General features: G+C 45.0%; 1 protein-coding gene across 4 annotated transcripts in view; it reads right to left on the reverse strand.

Annotated features, from left to right (window-relative positions):
• WDR11 (WD repeat domain 11) overlaps positions 1 to 14,737 on the reverse strand; it is a 156,148-nt gene that overhangs the window by 125,209 nt on the left and 16,202 nt on the right. For all 4 annotated transcript variants that reach the window (XM_044296331.1, XM_044296330.1, XM_044296329.1 and 1 more), the window contains exon 2: positions 10,219 to 10,330. In XM_044296331.1, coding sequence (XP_044152266.1) covers positions 10,219 to 10,330 — 112 coding nt within the window. The remainder of the gene's footprint in view (positions 1 to 10,218; positions 10,331 to 14,737) is intronic.

Consider the following 14,737-nt stretch of genomic DNA (forward strand, 5'->3'; position numbering starts at 1 on the left):
TCGCAATATTGTAGGCATCTTTTATAGAGGACAAAACCGCTGCCCAGAAGCTCCGGAGCTCCGCACATTCCCAAAACATATGCAACAAGGATGCAGGACTTGTACCGCATCTAGGACAATCCGCATCTGCCCGAACACCTATCCGGCATCACAATTCCGGAGTCCTATACACCCGGTGTAATAAAAACAGCTGGGACATACGTTGCCCCTCACACACAGACAGTTGAGGAGTAAGTGCTAGGAGCGACTTCCATTGCTCCTCTGAAATCGGCCCGACCTCATCTTCCCATTTATGTTTAACTGCTAAAACGTCTTGCTTCAATGATTTCACATACAAGTTCCTGTAAATGGATGATATCAGACCACTCGAGGAATTGTTTGTGAGAAGTTGCTGAAACAGCGGAACCGTAGTACATTTCAGCGATAATGATTTCGCCTGCGTCTGGAAAGCGTGACACAATTGCAAGAATTGATAAAAGGCCTTGTGTGGGAGACCGAATTTACTTCTTAGCTGTTCAAAGGACTTAAAGACGCCAGCACTCTGTAGCTAACATAAATATCTCACTCCTTTACACTCCCATGGCGAGAATCCATCTAAATGGAACAGTTCAGGCAGGTGCGGATTTTTCCATATAGGGGAAAACTGCGTAAACCCTTGTACTGAAAGCTGCGCCCGACATTTCTGCCATACCTTGTGTATCATGAAAAGTGTGGGATGACCTGTCATCTTGCCAGCAAGCCCACTGTTTTCCAATAGAGTCACCGGGAATCATGACCTATGATGTGTGCCACCAATCTTGCTGAAGCACTATCCCCAGGAGTCCTCCCCCATTCCTTCAGCTGTTGCAATTGGGACGAGATGTAGTAGAGCCATGCGTTCGGGACTGAAAGCCTTCCCACCTCTTTCCCCCTCTGCAGAGTGTCTAGTCTAATCCAAGCTAATTTATGATGCCAGATCAGGTCCCTAAATAGTCTAGTTTAATAAATATCCTACGAGGTATCCATATCGGGGAATTATGTAGGACCTACATGAGTTTGGGCATGAGAATCATTTTAAGAAGGTTACTCCTCCCAATTTCAGACATCGGCAATTTGCACCAAGGCTTAACCTTAGCAGACATTGTAGTCAAAAGCGGTTCTACATTAAGTTTAATATAACTTAGGGTTCGCGGTAACCAAAATCCCCAAATACCTAACTTGACGAGCAACCTGTAATAGGCTGGACTGGGGAAGGAAAGTCATAGCAGATTCATCTAGCGGTAGGAGAGTGGACTTGTCTCAATTGATACAGAGACCAGACCCATCTCCGAACTCTTGTATGAGTGACATGATAGGACCTAGGGACCGTTCCACATTTCCCACATAGATTAGCATGTCATCCGCATACAGGGACACTCTCTCTTCCCAGGTCCCACAGGGAAATCCTATGATCCTGTCACATGAGTGCAACACACATGCAAGTGGCTTAATTGCGATGGCAAAAATAAGGGGGATAGCGGGCATCCCTGACGGGCTCCCCTGCCTAATCTAAATGCCTCTGATATTCCCACATTAGCCCGTATCCTAGCCGTGGGGCCATTATACAGCAACTGGACCCAGGAGATAAAGGTCTTCCCAAATCCCATGACCTGCAACACCTCCCAAAGATAGCTCTATTCAATACTATCAATGGCCTTAGCCGCGTCCAATGAAAGGATGGCTCGACCTCCGACTGACTCTAACCTTTTCTGGATATTAAGAAAAAGTCGTCTAAGATTTACCGACGTAGATTTGTCAGGCATGAATCCCGCCTGATCGCTATGAATAATAGTGGAGATGACCGACTGCAGTCAGTTCTCTAAGACTTTGGCGAAGATCTTAATATCAGAGGTCAACAGCGAAATTGGTCTGTACGAGTCAGGGAATTTGGGATCCTTACCGGGTTTGGGCAAGACCACCACAATAGCCTCTTTCATAGAGGCGGGAAGACTTCCTGCTAGAAGGGCATCATTAAAAACCGACATAAGATGGGGCAGCAGGACACCACTATATTTTTTAAAGAACTCTATCGGCAGTCCATCTATCCCCGGGGCTTTCTCATTGGGAAACGATTGTAGCGCCAATTCCAACTCAGTGAGTGTCAAAGGGCCACCTAGACATGTCACACTTTCCGCCGATAATCGCGGAATCCCAATCCCTTCAAGATAAGCGGCTATATTAGTAGAGTCCACCTCTAGTTTAGTCCTATATAGGGATTCATACTAGGCGTGAAATACTGCTAGAATATCCTCATCTGTCGTGGCAAGAGAACCATCCGTCCTTTGAATAGACAAGAATTTGAACGGGCCCTCCTGGGCTCTAATAACCCTTGCTAGTAGCTTCCCAGAACTTTCCCCCGCCTCAAAATACTTTAGTTTTTTTTAAAAACTGCGATGATCCGCCGTATGCAAGAAATGTTGCTTCAACCCCACTTGTGCTGCTATAAGGGATTCCTTGCTTGCCCTGTCAGGTGAATTTACAAACCTTTCCTCTGTCTCCACTACTAAAGCTTGCAACTTTTTCTGGGCGTCTCAGGTTTTTGTTTTATGACGACTAATCTTTTGGATGTAAAGACCTCTATCGTATACTTTGCATGTATCCCACACCACCCCCAAAGACGCCGACCCCACATTCTGCGCAAAAAAATCCCTCAGTTCCTCCAACATACCATTCTCCCCATCTACCAGCTACAACCAGAATGGGTTAAGCTTCCATGTACCAACCCCAGGGGAACGCCTGGTGCCCAAGTGCAATTCTACATATATCAGGGAATGGTCTCATACTCATGACCAACCCACGGCCTGTGTATGACCGAGGTAGTGTTAGGAGATAAATGAGTCTCTGACAGACAGATTATATCAGGGTGAAAGCGTTGCAATGCCATAAACACCGCGGTTCGTTTAGTCGGCTCTTCTAATCCCCTAACATTCCAGCCTATTATCTTAAGACTATTCGCCATAAGGAATCACAGTAAAATTAATAGCCAAGCACACCACTCCAGTCATACCTCCACACTCCCTTCATACCACAGAAGATCCCCAAACCCATTCCATCGCTCATCCCACCCATTCCCAACCCCAGAAACGAACCCAAAAACATAACAGCTTCCGGCAAGGATAGAATCCCTACCCTGAAAAAACAAACAAACAAACAGGGCGAAAAAATTTCCCTACAGTCGGCCAAATAGATGGCTGAATAACTGCCAAAGGAGAACCCGTGAAAGAGTACAAACATAAAATCGGGTCGCTTTTGCTGACCCACCTATAGGCAAGTTAGGGCTCTTTCACACCTGCGTTCTTTTCTTCCGGCATAGAGTTCCGTCGTCGGGGCTCTATGCCGGAAGAATCCTGATCAGTTTTATCCTAATGCATTCTGAATGGAGAGAAATCCGTTCAGGATGCATCAGGATGTCTTCAGTTCCGGACCGGAACATTTTTTGGCCGGAGAAAATACCGCAGCATGCTGCGCTTTTTGCTCCGGCCAAAAATCCTGAAGACTTGCCGCAAGGCCGGATCTGGAATTAATGCCCATTGAAAGGCATTAATCCGGATCCGGCCTTAAGCTAAACGTCGTTTCGGCGCATTGCCGGATCCGACGTTTAGCTTTTTCTGAATGGTTACCATGGCTGCCGGGACGCTAAAGTCCTGGCAGCCATGGTAAAGTGTAGTGGGGAGCAGGGGAGCAGTATACTTACCATCCGTGCGGCTCCCGGGGCGCTCCAGAGTGACGTCAGGGCGCCCAACGCGCATGGATGACGTGATCGCATGGCACGTCATCCATGCGCATGGGGCGCTCTGACGTCATTCTGGAGCGCCCCACGGACTGTAAGTATACTGCTCCCCCGCTCCCATACTACTACTATGGCAACCAGGACTTTAATAGCGTCCTGGCTGCCATAGTAACACTGAAAGCATTTTGAAGACGGATCCGTCTTCAAATGCTTTCAGTTCACTTGCGTTTTTCCGGATCCGGCGTGTAATTCCAGCAAGTGGAGTACACGCCGGATCCGGACAACGCAAGTGTGAAAGAGGCCTAAATCTGCAGCGTAATATGCATGAACAAATTGCAAAGACATATCCGAACATCACTAGGTGACACCCATAACTAGTCACCAAGATAGCACAGGGGCCTAAGGACCCGACATACATAACACATGTAAAATAAACAAGAGGTCGTAAAAACATTAGGCAAGAAGGAGGTACATCCTATACGTAAAGCAATATTATGCAAAACATATCAGGCGCGTCCCATAATATTTTCAGCATAGCTCACGTGTCTCATCGCTGCCAGAGACAGGACACTCATCCCACAGTTGCCGAGTTCTTGAGCAATGATGCATTGGCGTCGATCCACTGCGCCGCCTCTAAAGGAGTATCAAAGAAGCAGACTTCGCCATGCGCCACTACTCGAAGCTTGGCGGGATACAGCATAGAGTACGGAATATGTCGATTTCGGAGGCGACGCTTTACATCCAGGAACTTGACTTCCTCCGTTGGACCTCAGCAGAGAAATCCGGATAAATTGCGATTTTATTTCCATGAATCAATAGCTCAGGATGGCCTCTCGCTTTCTTAAGAATAGCATCTCTGTCCCTGAAGTGTAGCAACTTCATTAAAACTGGAGGTGAGGTTCTTGGTGGTGGAGCGCGGAATGGCACTCTGTGCGCCCTTTCAATAGCAAACATCCTGGATAACGAGTCCTTGCCAAATTTAAGTGTGCGCCAGTCTTCAAAAAAAAAAATCACCGGATCTGGACCTTCTGCCTTCTGGGGGACCCCCACCAAACGGAGGTTGTTCCTCCTTGATCGGTTCTCTAAATCGTCCGTTTTTTCCATCAACAGGGTCACATTATGAATTATCATGCCCAGATCCCTTTTAACAGGAGGCAATTGGTCCTCAAGGGTGCCCACTCTGACTTCAACCTCAGCCATCCTGTCAGTGACTTTTTTAAGGTCTTGACGAAGAAAGGACACACAAGTTAGTAGTAAGAAGAGCAAGCGAACTGCTGCACTGCTGTACAGCATTAAAGATATCTTTGGATGTGGGCTCACCAGTGCCATTAGCAGGCTGTCCATGCTGGATACACATAGATGCAGGGCCAGTAGGTGGAGCTAAGGGGACAGAGGCTGCAGGTTCAGCCATTTCTCCTGACTGTAAACCCCCATGAGTAGGCCCCATTGCAAAGGCTGGCTGAAATAGGGATGTCTCCCCAGGCGGTGGAACAGGCACATCAGAGGGAGGTATTGCAGAGGCTGGACGGGCATATTTACCCAGGCGGACCGCCACCTCTGCGGCCCGCATCTCTGATCAATGCGGCGCCATCTTGCTTGACCGGCGTGGAAGTCTTCTCTCAGCTCCCTCTCCTTCTTGCCAGTGCGGGTCATAATGTTTCCTACAGGTTCCGCACACTCCCAAGAGTCTCCCAGCGCTGTCCTGAGCAGCAGCACTCACTGCAGATGGAGGATTCCTCAGGATAGCAGACGGCAGGTCAGGAGCTCCCCACAAGCACGTCCGTTCACATGCCCGACCAGGCCACGCCCCAGATTTTCAATTTTAATTAAAAAAATTCCACTAACAAAGCAAGGGTTAACAGCCAAACAAAACTCAGTATTTGAAGGGGCTAATTTTTTTCGGAATAAGTTTTGATTGGTACTATATTAGGGTGCATATGACTTTTTGATCACTTGGTATTACACTTTTTGTGATGTAAGGTAACCAAAAAATTTATTTTTATTTTAAGGGTAAGTGAGTCATGTGATATTTTATACAGCACGTTCTTACAGACGCAGCGATACCGAATACCTTTTTTATTTTATAGAGTCGGTCGATACAGATGTGGCAATACCTAATATCTTTTACTTTATTTTGGGAAAAGGGCGCTTTTATTTTTTACTTGAAACTTTTAAATTTATTTTATAAAACTTTATTTTTTTTAACTTAGTTTTTCACTTTATTTTTTGTCCCACTATGGGACTTCAACAATTAAGGGTCTGATCCCTGTTTCAATTCAGCACAATACATTTGTATTGTCCTGTATTGAACTGTCAGTGTCTTACACTGTAAGACACTGACAGTTGCCTAGGAGACCCAACCTGGGGGCTGGATCTCCTGGGCTTCCGTAGCTAGCAGTCCCGATGCCTGTTGAAGGCATCGGGGCTGCCATAGCAACCATCGGGTCCCCGTCACAGCAGCACTGGGACCCGTTGGAGATATACAAGCTGCCGCAAACCCCCTGTATGCCGCGGTCAGCGTGACCGCGGCATACAGGGGGTTAATCTGCCGACATCTGTGTTTTCACCAATGCCGTTAGATACAGCAGGGGACCGGCTGTCAGTATCAGCTGGGCCCCTGCTGCTAATCGCGGCAGCTCGTGTGGAGCAGCGTGTTAACCCTAGGACGAGAATGCTCGTTCTAGTGCCTGAAGTACTGGCCAGTTAAGACGAGCATTCTTGTCCAAGGACCTTAACGTGTTAAAGGGGTTGTACCACAATGGATCCACAGCATCAGCACTTATCCACAGCATCGGCAATAAATGTCCCACCAAAAGGACTCCCATCACTCACTAAAAAGGGGGTCCCGAGCCTCAGGTCCTCAATGCAGCACCACAGTGAGAAGGAATGGTGGGCAGCACACTGGCTCAGTGGTTAGTACTGTTGCCTTGCAGCGCTGGGGTCCTAGGTTCAAATCTGACCATGGACAACGTCTGCATGGAATTTGTATGTTCTCCCCCCCCCATTTCCTCCGGGTACTTTGGTTTCTTCCCACACTCCATAAACATACTGATAGGGACCTTAGATTGTGAGCCCCATTGGGGACAGCAACTACTGATAATGTCTGTAAAGTGCTGCGGAATATAGTAACACTATATAAGTGCGTAAAATAATTAAATTAAAAAAAAAACAAAAACGGAGGTCACACATCTGTACTCCCACTACATTTAAGGTCTACCTTGTACAGGGGAAACAACCTCATCAACTGGACATTTTCACCCAGCAAAATGTGCAGTCTATCAAAGCGCTAAAACTTTACCATCAGGACACAAGATGTACAAGAGAATATGTAGCCGAGAACATACACCAGACTTATAGAGTAGTGATCGACCGATATAGATTTTTTAGGGCTGATACCGATAGTTTGTGAACTTTCAGGCTGATAGCCGATAATTTATACCGATATTCTGTGAATTTCCATTTTTGAAAAAATAAAGAAATTCCTACACAAATCTGCTGAAAGTGAATATGTTTATTGTTAACGTGTCTTTTTTTTTTTTTGCACACTTTTTTCATTTATACTTTTTTTTTTTTTTAACTAACTTTTAGCCCCCTTAGGGACTAGAACCCTTGTGCTATTCACGCTGATAGAGCTCTATCAGGGTGAATAGGATCTTACACTCTCCCTGCTGCTCTGTGCTTTGTGCACACAGCAGCATGGAGCTTACCATGGCAGCCAGGGCTTGGATAGCGTCCTGGCTGCCATGGTAACCGATCGGAGCCCCAGGCTTACACTGCTGGGGCTCCGATCGGAGGAGAAGGGGACCCTGTGGCCCCTGCCACCAATGATTAATACTGGGGGGGGCTTGGGTGTGGGGGGGCGCACTGTGCCACCAATGTTTTTAATACGGGGGTGGGGGGCGCACTGCGCCACCAATGATTAATACTGGGGGGGGGCGCACTGCGCCACCAATGAAGATAAATCTCTAGTTTATTCATATACAGGAGGCGGGAGCTGGCTGCAGAATCACATAGCCAGCTCCCGACCTCTATGAGCGGTAGCTGCGATTTGCGGCACATGAGGGGTTAACTACGGCAGAGCACAGCTGCTTGTCATAGAGGTCAGGAGCCGGCTATGTGATTCTGCAGCCAGCTCCCACCTCCTGTACAGTCCCTGACAAAAGTCTTGTCACTTCTCTATTTTGTAGAAACTCCTGCTATTAACCTGACTTAATTAATCAATTGGTGTTAGAAATAGCTCATATGAAAAGCTAAAGCCCTTCCAAATGATGTTTAATGCACTGAAATAAATTAGTTTCACTGAGAAAAGATTTATCATTTAATCAAGACAGAAAGGTCAAATTTTGGCAAGACAAAAGTTTTGTCGCCTATACAGAAATTGAACAACTTTACTGCAAATCCAAAAATATGTCAGCAAATTAAGTAGTGGTGCTGTGAGATCCAAATTTAATATCTTGTATGAGTTCCATGAACTTGAAGGACAGCATCCATGCTGTTTGGCATGCCTCCCAGAGTTCATCAATATTCTTTGGTTTCGTCTTCCATGCTTCCTCTTTCACCCTACACCACATATGCTCAATGATGTTCATGTCTGGTGACTGGGCTGGCCAATCCTGGAGCATCTTGATCTTCTTCGCCTTAAGGAACTTTGATGTGGAGATGGAAGTATGCGATGGAGCACCATCCTGCTGCAGAATTTGGCCTTTTTTATGGTAGGGAATATAATATTGATGTTGCCTTCCACCCTGCAGATCCCTCCCACACCCCCATACTGGATGTAACCCCAGACCATCATTTTGCCTCCACCAAACTTCACAGTTTTCTGGGTAAGTCTCGGCTCCATGCGGGTTCCACAAGGTCTCCTGCAAAATTTGAGGCGACTGTGGTGTAATTCAACAGAAGATTCATCTGAAAAATCCACCTTCTGCCACTTTTCCAGCGTCCATCCTTTTAGCAGACTGTGGCCATTGGCAAATGCCACACGGTTTTTGAATTGTCTTTTGTTTAGTGCTGGCTTATGGGCACTGATTCAACCATGGAGGCCATTTCGAGACAGAATCCAACAAACTGTTCTGGTTGACACAGGGACTTCAGGTGACCAGGTCTCGTGGAGCTCTGCTGCAGTGGAAAATGGGCTGGCCTTGGATTTTCAAGCCAAAAAAACGGTCCTCTCGAGCAGTTGTCTTGCGGGGTCGGCCTGACCTGGCCTTGTCCAAAACCTCTCCAGTCTCTTCAAATCTTTTTTTTATCCTCTGAACTTGAAGCTGAGACACATTGAAGGTGTCTGCCACATCAGCAGTGAATCTGGTCTTCAGCCTCTTGATAATCAACACTTTAGTCTCCGGGTGAATCTTAGGCATGTTTGCAGAGGTCTGGTTGCAGTTGATGTGAAGGTCTAGTGTACTGGGGTTCTTTTTATACACACCTGAGACCTAATTGATCCATTATTAGTCACAGGTGAAGCTCATATGACAAGGCGACAACACTTATGTCTTGGCAAAAATTGACTCAATGGGCTTTACCAAGCTGTGAATATTAGAATACTTTTTGTCAGTTTCGTTTTGCACTGAAACATTATTACAAAAGCTGTTGGGATTAAAATGACCCATTTCTTGTAACAAAATCTTGATTAGAAATATATTTTAGCAGCACTTCAGGTCAATTTGTACACAAGCGACAAGACTTTTGTCAGGGACTGAATATGAATTAATGAGAGATTTATCTTCATTGGTGGCGCAGTAGCCACAGAACCTCCCCTTCTCTTCCCATCTGTCTCTTCATTGGCGGCAGCAGCGGCACAGGGGGAGGGAGACGCTGTTTCCTTCTCCCCTGTGCTGCTGAGGGAAAACAGAGAGCGCTGACAGCAGCGCGATCTGTGTTCACCATACGTTATTGGTATATCAGCAAAATAGATGCCGATACCGATAACGGTCAAAATCCTGAATATTGGCCGATAATATCAATAAAACCGATAATTGGTCTATCCCTATTATAGAGTATTGCTCCATTTGTCCACAGTTTTGTTGTCTTTTTGTTCACCTTTCCAAGTGAAATGCATAATAGATAAACAATGAAGGATTTTGTAAATGTTCTTTTGGGTCCACAGCTCCTGGGCAGACCTCAGCGTCTCCATCATCAGAGAATACAAATGATGTACAGTATGAACGCCCATGATGCAGTCAGCTATCATGGAAATGCACACGTCTGCACAGGAGATGTAGACTGAAACTGTTTACTTTTGCTTCATTTTTAATTTAGATGCACTGAAGCAATACAGACTTTTGTTTCCATGTGTGTGCACAGCCTTCAAAACCACACTCCACGCCACGTGAAAATGTACTTATCCCCTATGCTGTACACACATGGTCCATGAAGATGAATTCATAATAGCTCAACCTTAAAATGACTTCCTTTTTTGTGTAACGAGCAAAACTGTGGCATCTCACAACTAGCCGAGCTGCACTGCTTACCTTGACTACATCCGATTTGTGTTTTTCTAGGACCTGAAGTGTTTGTGCGGTGCTGGGGTCCACCACAAGAACCAGAGAGTGACAGCCATAAGCAATTAGACCTTGACATCCCCTGTAAAGAAGAAGAAAGCACTATTAGATTTCAACAGAAAAGGAAAAAAAAATAAAAAATAAGCGAATAGCAAGTATTTCAAGCATTAAAGTTGTTGTCTCACTTCAGCAAATGGCATTTATCATGCAAAGAAAGTTATTACAAGGCACTTACTAATGTATTGTGATTGTCCATATTGCCTGCTTTGGTGGCAGCCAACGTGGCCGCCACTAGCCTGTCTCAGACTCTTGAACTGTAAGGCTCCCAAACTATGGAGCCATAAGGGGGTATACGCAGCTGCATAATACGTTAAAGAACCAATAAAGTTGCATATATATTGCTTAGTAATGAGCTATAACTAGTAAGATGCTGAATGTAACTTTTAACAACCTGTTGGAAATGAATTAACTCATAGAATTACTCCATGGTTCTACTTGCATATCCCTAAGGATATTTACTACAGTGTGAAAACCCAAGTTTGTAATCTAGAACTCAAAAATGCTGTATGCAAGCTGCTGAAAACACCACTCAATATGGTGCAAAGTAGGGGAAAATTTGATCTACTGGAGTCCTTTACTTTCTCCCTGCTGATGCCATGTGCAAGAGGTAGAAACTTTGGGGCAAAATAATCTTGAATTTTGTCGCTATTTGTACCAAAAAACTGACATACATGAATTGCAACACAAGTATTTTAGAGACTTTGAGACACTTTTTGTGATTTGACAGGAAAGGGGGATTGGCTCAGCCAAAATTAATGTGGTTTTACCAGAAATGGGCGAAGGCTTAAATGAGGAGCTTTTATAAATGAAAGGTGGAATTTGATTGGTTGCTATGGGCAACTAAGCCAGTTTTCTTTGACACCAGTTTTGATAAATCTACCCCTATGCGCCAAAATGTTATCACTTTTTAAAAAAATTTAAACTAAGCCAAAAAATACTTGGTATAAAGTTCTGGTCATTCTGGGCTCTGGCGGTGCTATCAGTGATGGACAGTGATCTCTGTATACACAGCCATAGGGGGCAGGCTGTCAGTCACTAATAGGGCTGCCTTCTGGACTTCTGAACCCAGAATAAGTAGGAATATAAGAGTAAAATACAAGTTATACTGAGTCTTTTTCCACAAAACTATTTACTATTCTGCTCAGTTCTTCTTGTTCTATAACATATTGCTCTCAGATTGTATTTTCAAATACTTTTAGACAGTATCAGTAAATATGGGCTAATGAGTCCGCTGTATTCTGTGCTAGGTGCCATTAACCAAGCTGCACTTATTTGTGCAGATAAGTCTAATAGCCCAATTGATCTATCCCTATAGTCCTGTGATCACAGCAGCCTCACAATCAGTCAAGCAGGGTGTAGGAGTGTACAAACAGGGTGGAAGAGAGGAAAATGCGTGCTGAATGTAATGTAAGCATGCAATCTTGTATAAAGTACGACTGTGATAATGATAATATCTTGTTAGTGATTAGGAAGTATAAGAGGTATGCATCACAACTAAACCACCTTTAAAGGGAACCTGTGAGAAGATTCCAGTTACTGCATTTCAGAGTAAATCTTAGCTTTCTGTAACCAAGGAGCCTGTCAGGAGTTCATACTGTCCATGGTTTAGATGGCCTAATCTCTTCACAGGTTGCCTTTAAAAAGAAAGCCTTCAAAAAGGATTGTGAATGAGCAAGTTTTATTTTTCACATTATTATTTTTTTTCTTTTTTACAACATCCCCTTAAGGGTCCATTCACACGTCCGCAGAATGGGTCCGCATCCGTTCCGCAAATTGCGGAACGGGTGCGGACCCATTCATTGTCTATGGGGCTGGAATAGATGCGGACAGCTCACAGTGTGCTGCCCATATCCACATTTCTGGAGCGCGCTGCTGATCTTCCGGTCCGCGGCTCCGAAAAAAAATAGAACATGTCCTATTCTTGTCCGCAATTGTGGACAAGAATAGGCAGTTCTGTGGGGGTGCTGGCCAGGTGTATTGTCATGGCCAAACACTATTCACTGTGACAAATATGGGACAAGTTGAGTGTCTGGGTTTGTCCCATCTAGGAGCTATTCTTTTTTGACATTTGCGTTCTATTTGTGTTGCACAGCCGCATTCTGATTTTGTGTTTTATTGCTCATTGGTATCACTGTGACAAATATGCAGCAATAAGGGAGGTGGTGCCAGGTTGAAGGCAAAAATTTCCAGAGCCCTATATCACTTCATACTTAAAGGGGTTATGCAGGGAAGGTACTGATGACCTATCCTCAGGATTAGGGATGAGCAAATCGACTTCGGATGAAACATCCGAAATCGATTACGCATAAAACTTTGTTCCAATACTGTACGGAGCAGGAGCTCTGCACAGTATTAGAATGTATTGGCTCCAATGAGCCAAAGTTATTGCTTCGCGAAGTCTCGCGCAACTTCGGGTAATAACTTCATAAATTAATTTGTACTGTAAAAAAACATTTCCCGAACTCGGGTTCTGTTCCAAGTTGTCCAGGTTCTATATTATTGATAATTGGTTATTAATAGATCAGTGGGGGGTCCAACAACCAGCACCCCCACTGACCAGTTGTCAGCCGCCATTGCTGTAAATAAATGGAGGATGGGGCCAGAAGCACACTGGACATGTGTCGTGGCTATGCCAGGTTACTGCAGCTCAGTTCCCATTCAAGCAAATGTTGGGTTAGAACAGCTCTACTCCTATTCAAGTGAAGCTGAGTAACTCAATGTAACCACTACACAGTGGATGGAGCTGTGGTTCCGGTTCCATCCTTGATGGGTGTCAGACACCCACCCCTGTGATACTGGTGACCTATCCTAAAGATAGATCATCAATATCTAGAACCCAGACAACCATTTTAGCAGATTTGCCTTTCAGGAGTCTGTAAAACCGAGGCAACGAATTCACATGGGAGCAGTAGTAATATTGTTTTACCTCTACAGATAATAAGTAAGTAATAGGAATATAATGATATATAAACCAGAATACATTAAATGGATGGCACTTCCTGTAACAATCTCAAAGGAGATGAGAGTTTTACTCACTAAAAATCATTTTAAAGAAAATTACATATTACAAAAAAAAGGGTCCAGAGTCCATTATGGCCACTGTACCCCACAATGGCAGCATGTCTATTGGATTCGTGCTGCTAATCCACCTCACTATACTACAAGCTGTGCATGTTACCAAAGTAATCCATGCGTGAAGATTGCTGACAAGTAAGAGCGCCTAAGCTCACCTGTGCCGGAGAAGGCTTTATATAGATATAGGAGTTTTCCTGCCATTTCTTTTGCTCATTATCTGACTGCTGAAGTGATAAGAGAACAAAGTACAACAAGCTGGAGCAAAAATTCCTTCTCCATTACCGCCACATAGTGACGTAGCACTCACTACATACAGTACTATATTCTTGTCATTCTGGAACTCAAGGCGACACTAGAAATAACATTATAACCAGTATGTGATAAGCGGTTAGCTCCCAGCACACAATGCTTCAGTATAGTCTGTATCACACCTGCAGATTTTTCAGCTCGTTAGCGATCATCTTGCAGTGTAATACCGCCGCCGATTGTCCGATGAACGAGCATTTGGGCAATTGTGATGTTTAAGCGTGCTTAAAATTATTCAAAGGTCAGGTGACAATCCAATTGAGTAATTATGTGGGTAGCAGGAGACGGTACCCAGGCTGAGTAGCAATGGTAGAAAATGAAACTCCTGTTCTCCACTGGATTGCTTCAAGTGTTACGTTTATTAAACACGCGGGTATCCAGTAAAAATTACTGAACGTTTTCGGCAGTTTGCCGTCTTCAGAGAATTGGATGAGCCGCACTGGGTAGAGGAGACGAGGAGGGCTGGAGTCCAGAAGTACAAAGGCTGTGGCAAAGGGTTAAAACACCCTAAGTCAGTGATGGCGAACCTATGGCACGGGTGCCAGAGGCGGCACTCAGAGCCCTCTTTGTGGGCACCCACACCCTGGAAAAAGTCTATGGTGTACTAACATGCCTTAGACTTTTCCTGCCATTCAGCAGCGCAGGGCGCACTATGAACAGCGCAGGCAGCGCACTGAATGTAGGCAGGCTATTATAGATAAGTGATAAAGTACATGGAAGATATTCTATATCGGACTGTAGTATTCAAGGTAAATTGCTGTGTTGGCACTTTGCGATAAATAAGTGGGTTTATGTTGCGGTTTGGGCGCTCGGTCTGTAAAAGGTTCGCCATCACTGCCCTAAGTAGTGCTTATAGAGTGGGCACTGTGGTTATACCCCTGGTGATTGGTGATTTACAAGCTGAGTATAATCCACCTACTGTATTGACCCCCTGAGGAACCCATTGTATGGGGGAAACGGGACCCGTTGAGGGACAGTGAGGGTGTTATAGCCCAGGTACGAGGACAGAGAGTCCCCACCACTAGGGGTCGTCTCTGGGCTGAGTTGT

Source organism: Bufo gargarizans, chromosome 6, assembly GCF_014858855.1.
Source record: "Bufo gargarizans isolate SCDJY-AF-19 chromosome 6, ASM1485885v1, whole genome shotgun sequence".
Taxonomy (NCBI): domain Eukaryota; kingdom Metazoa; phylum Chordata; class Amphibia; order Anura; family Bufonidae; genus Bufo; species Bufo gargarizans.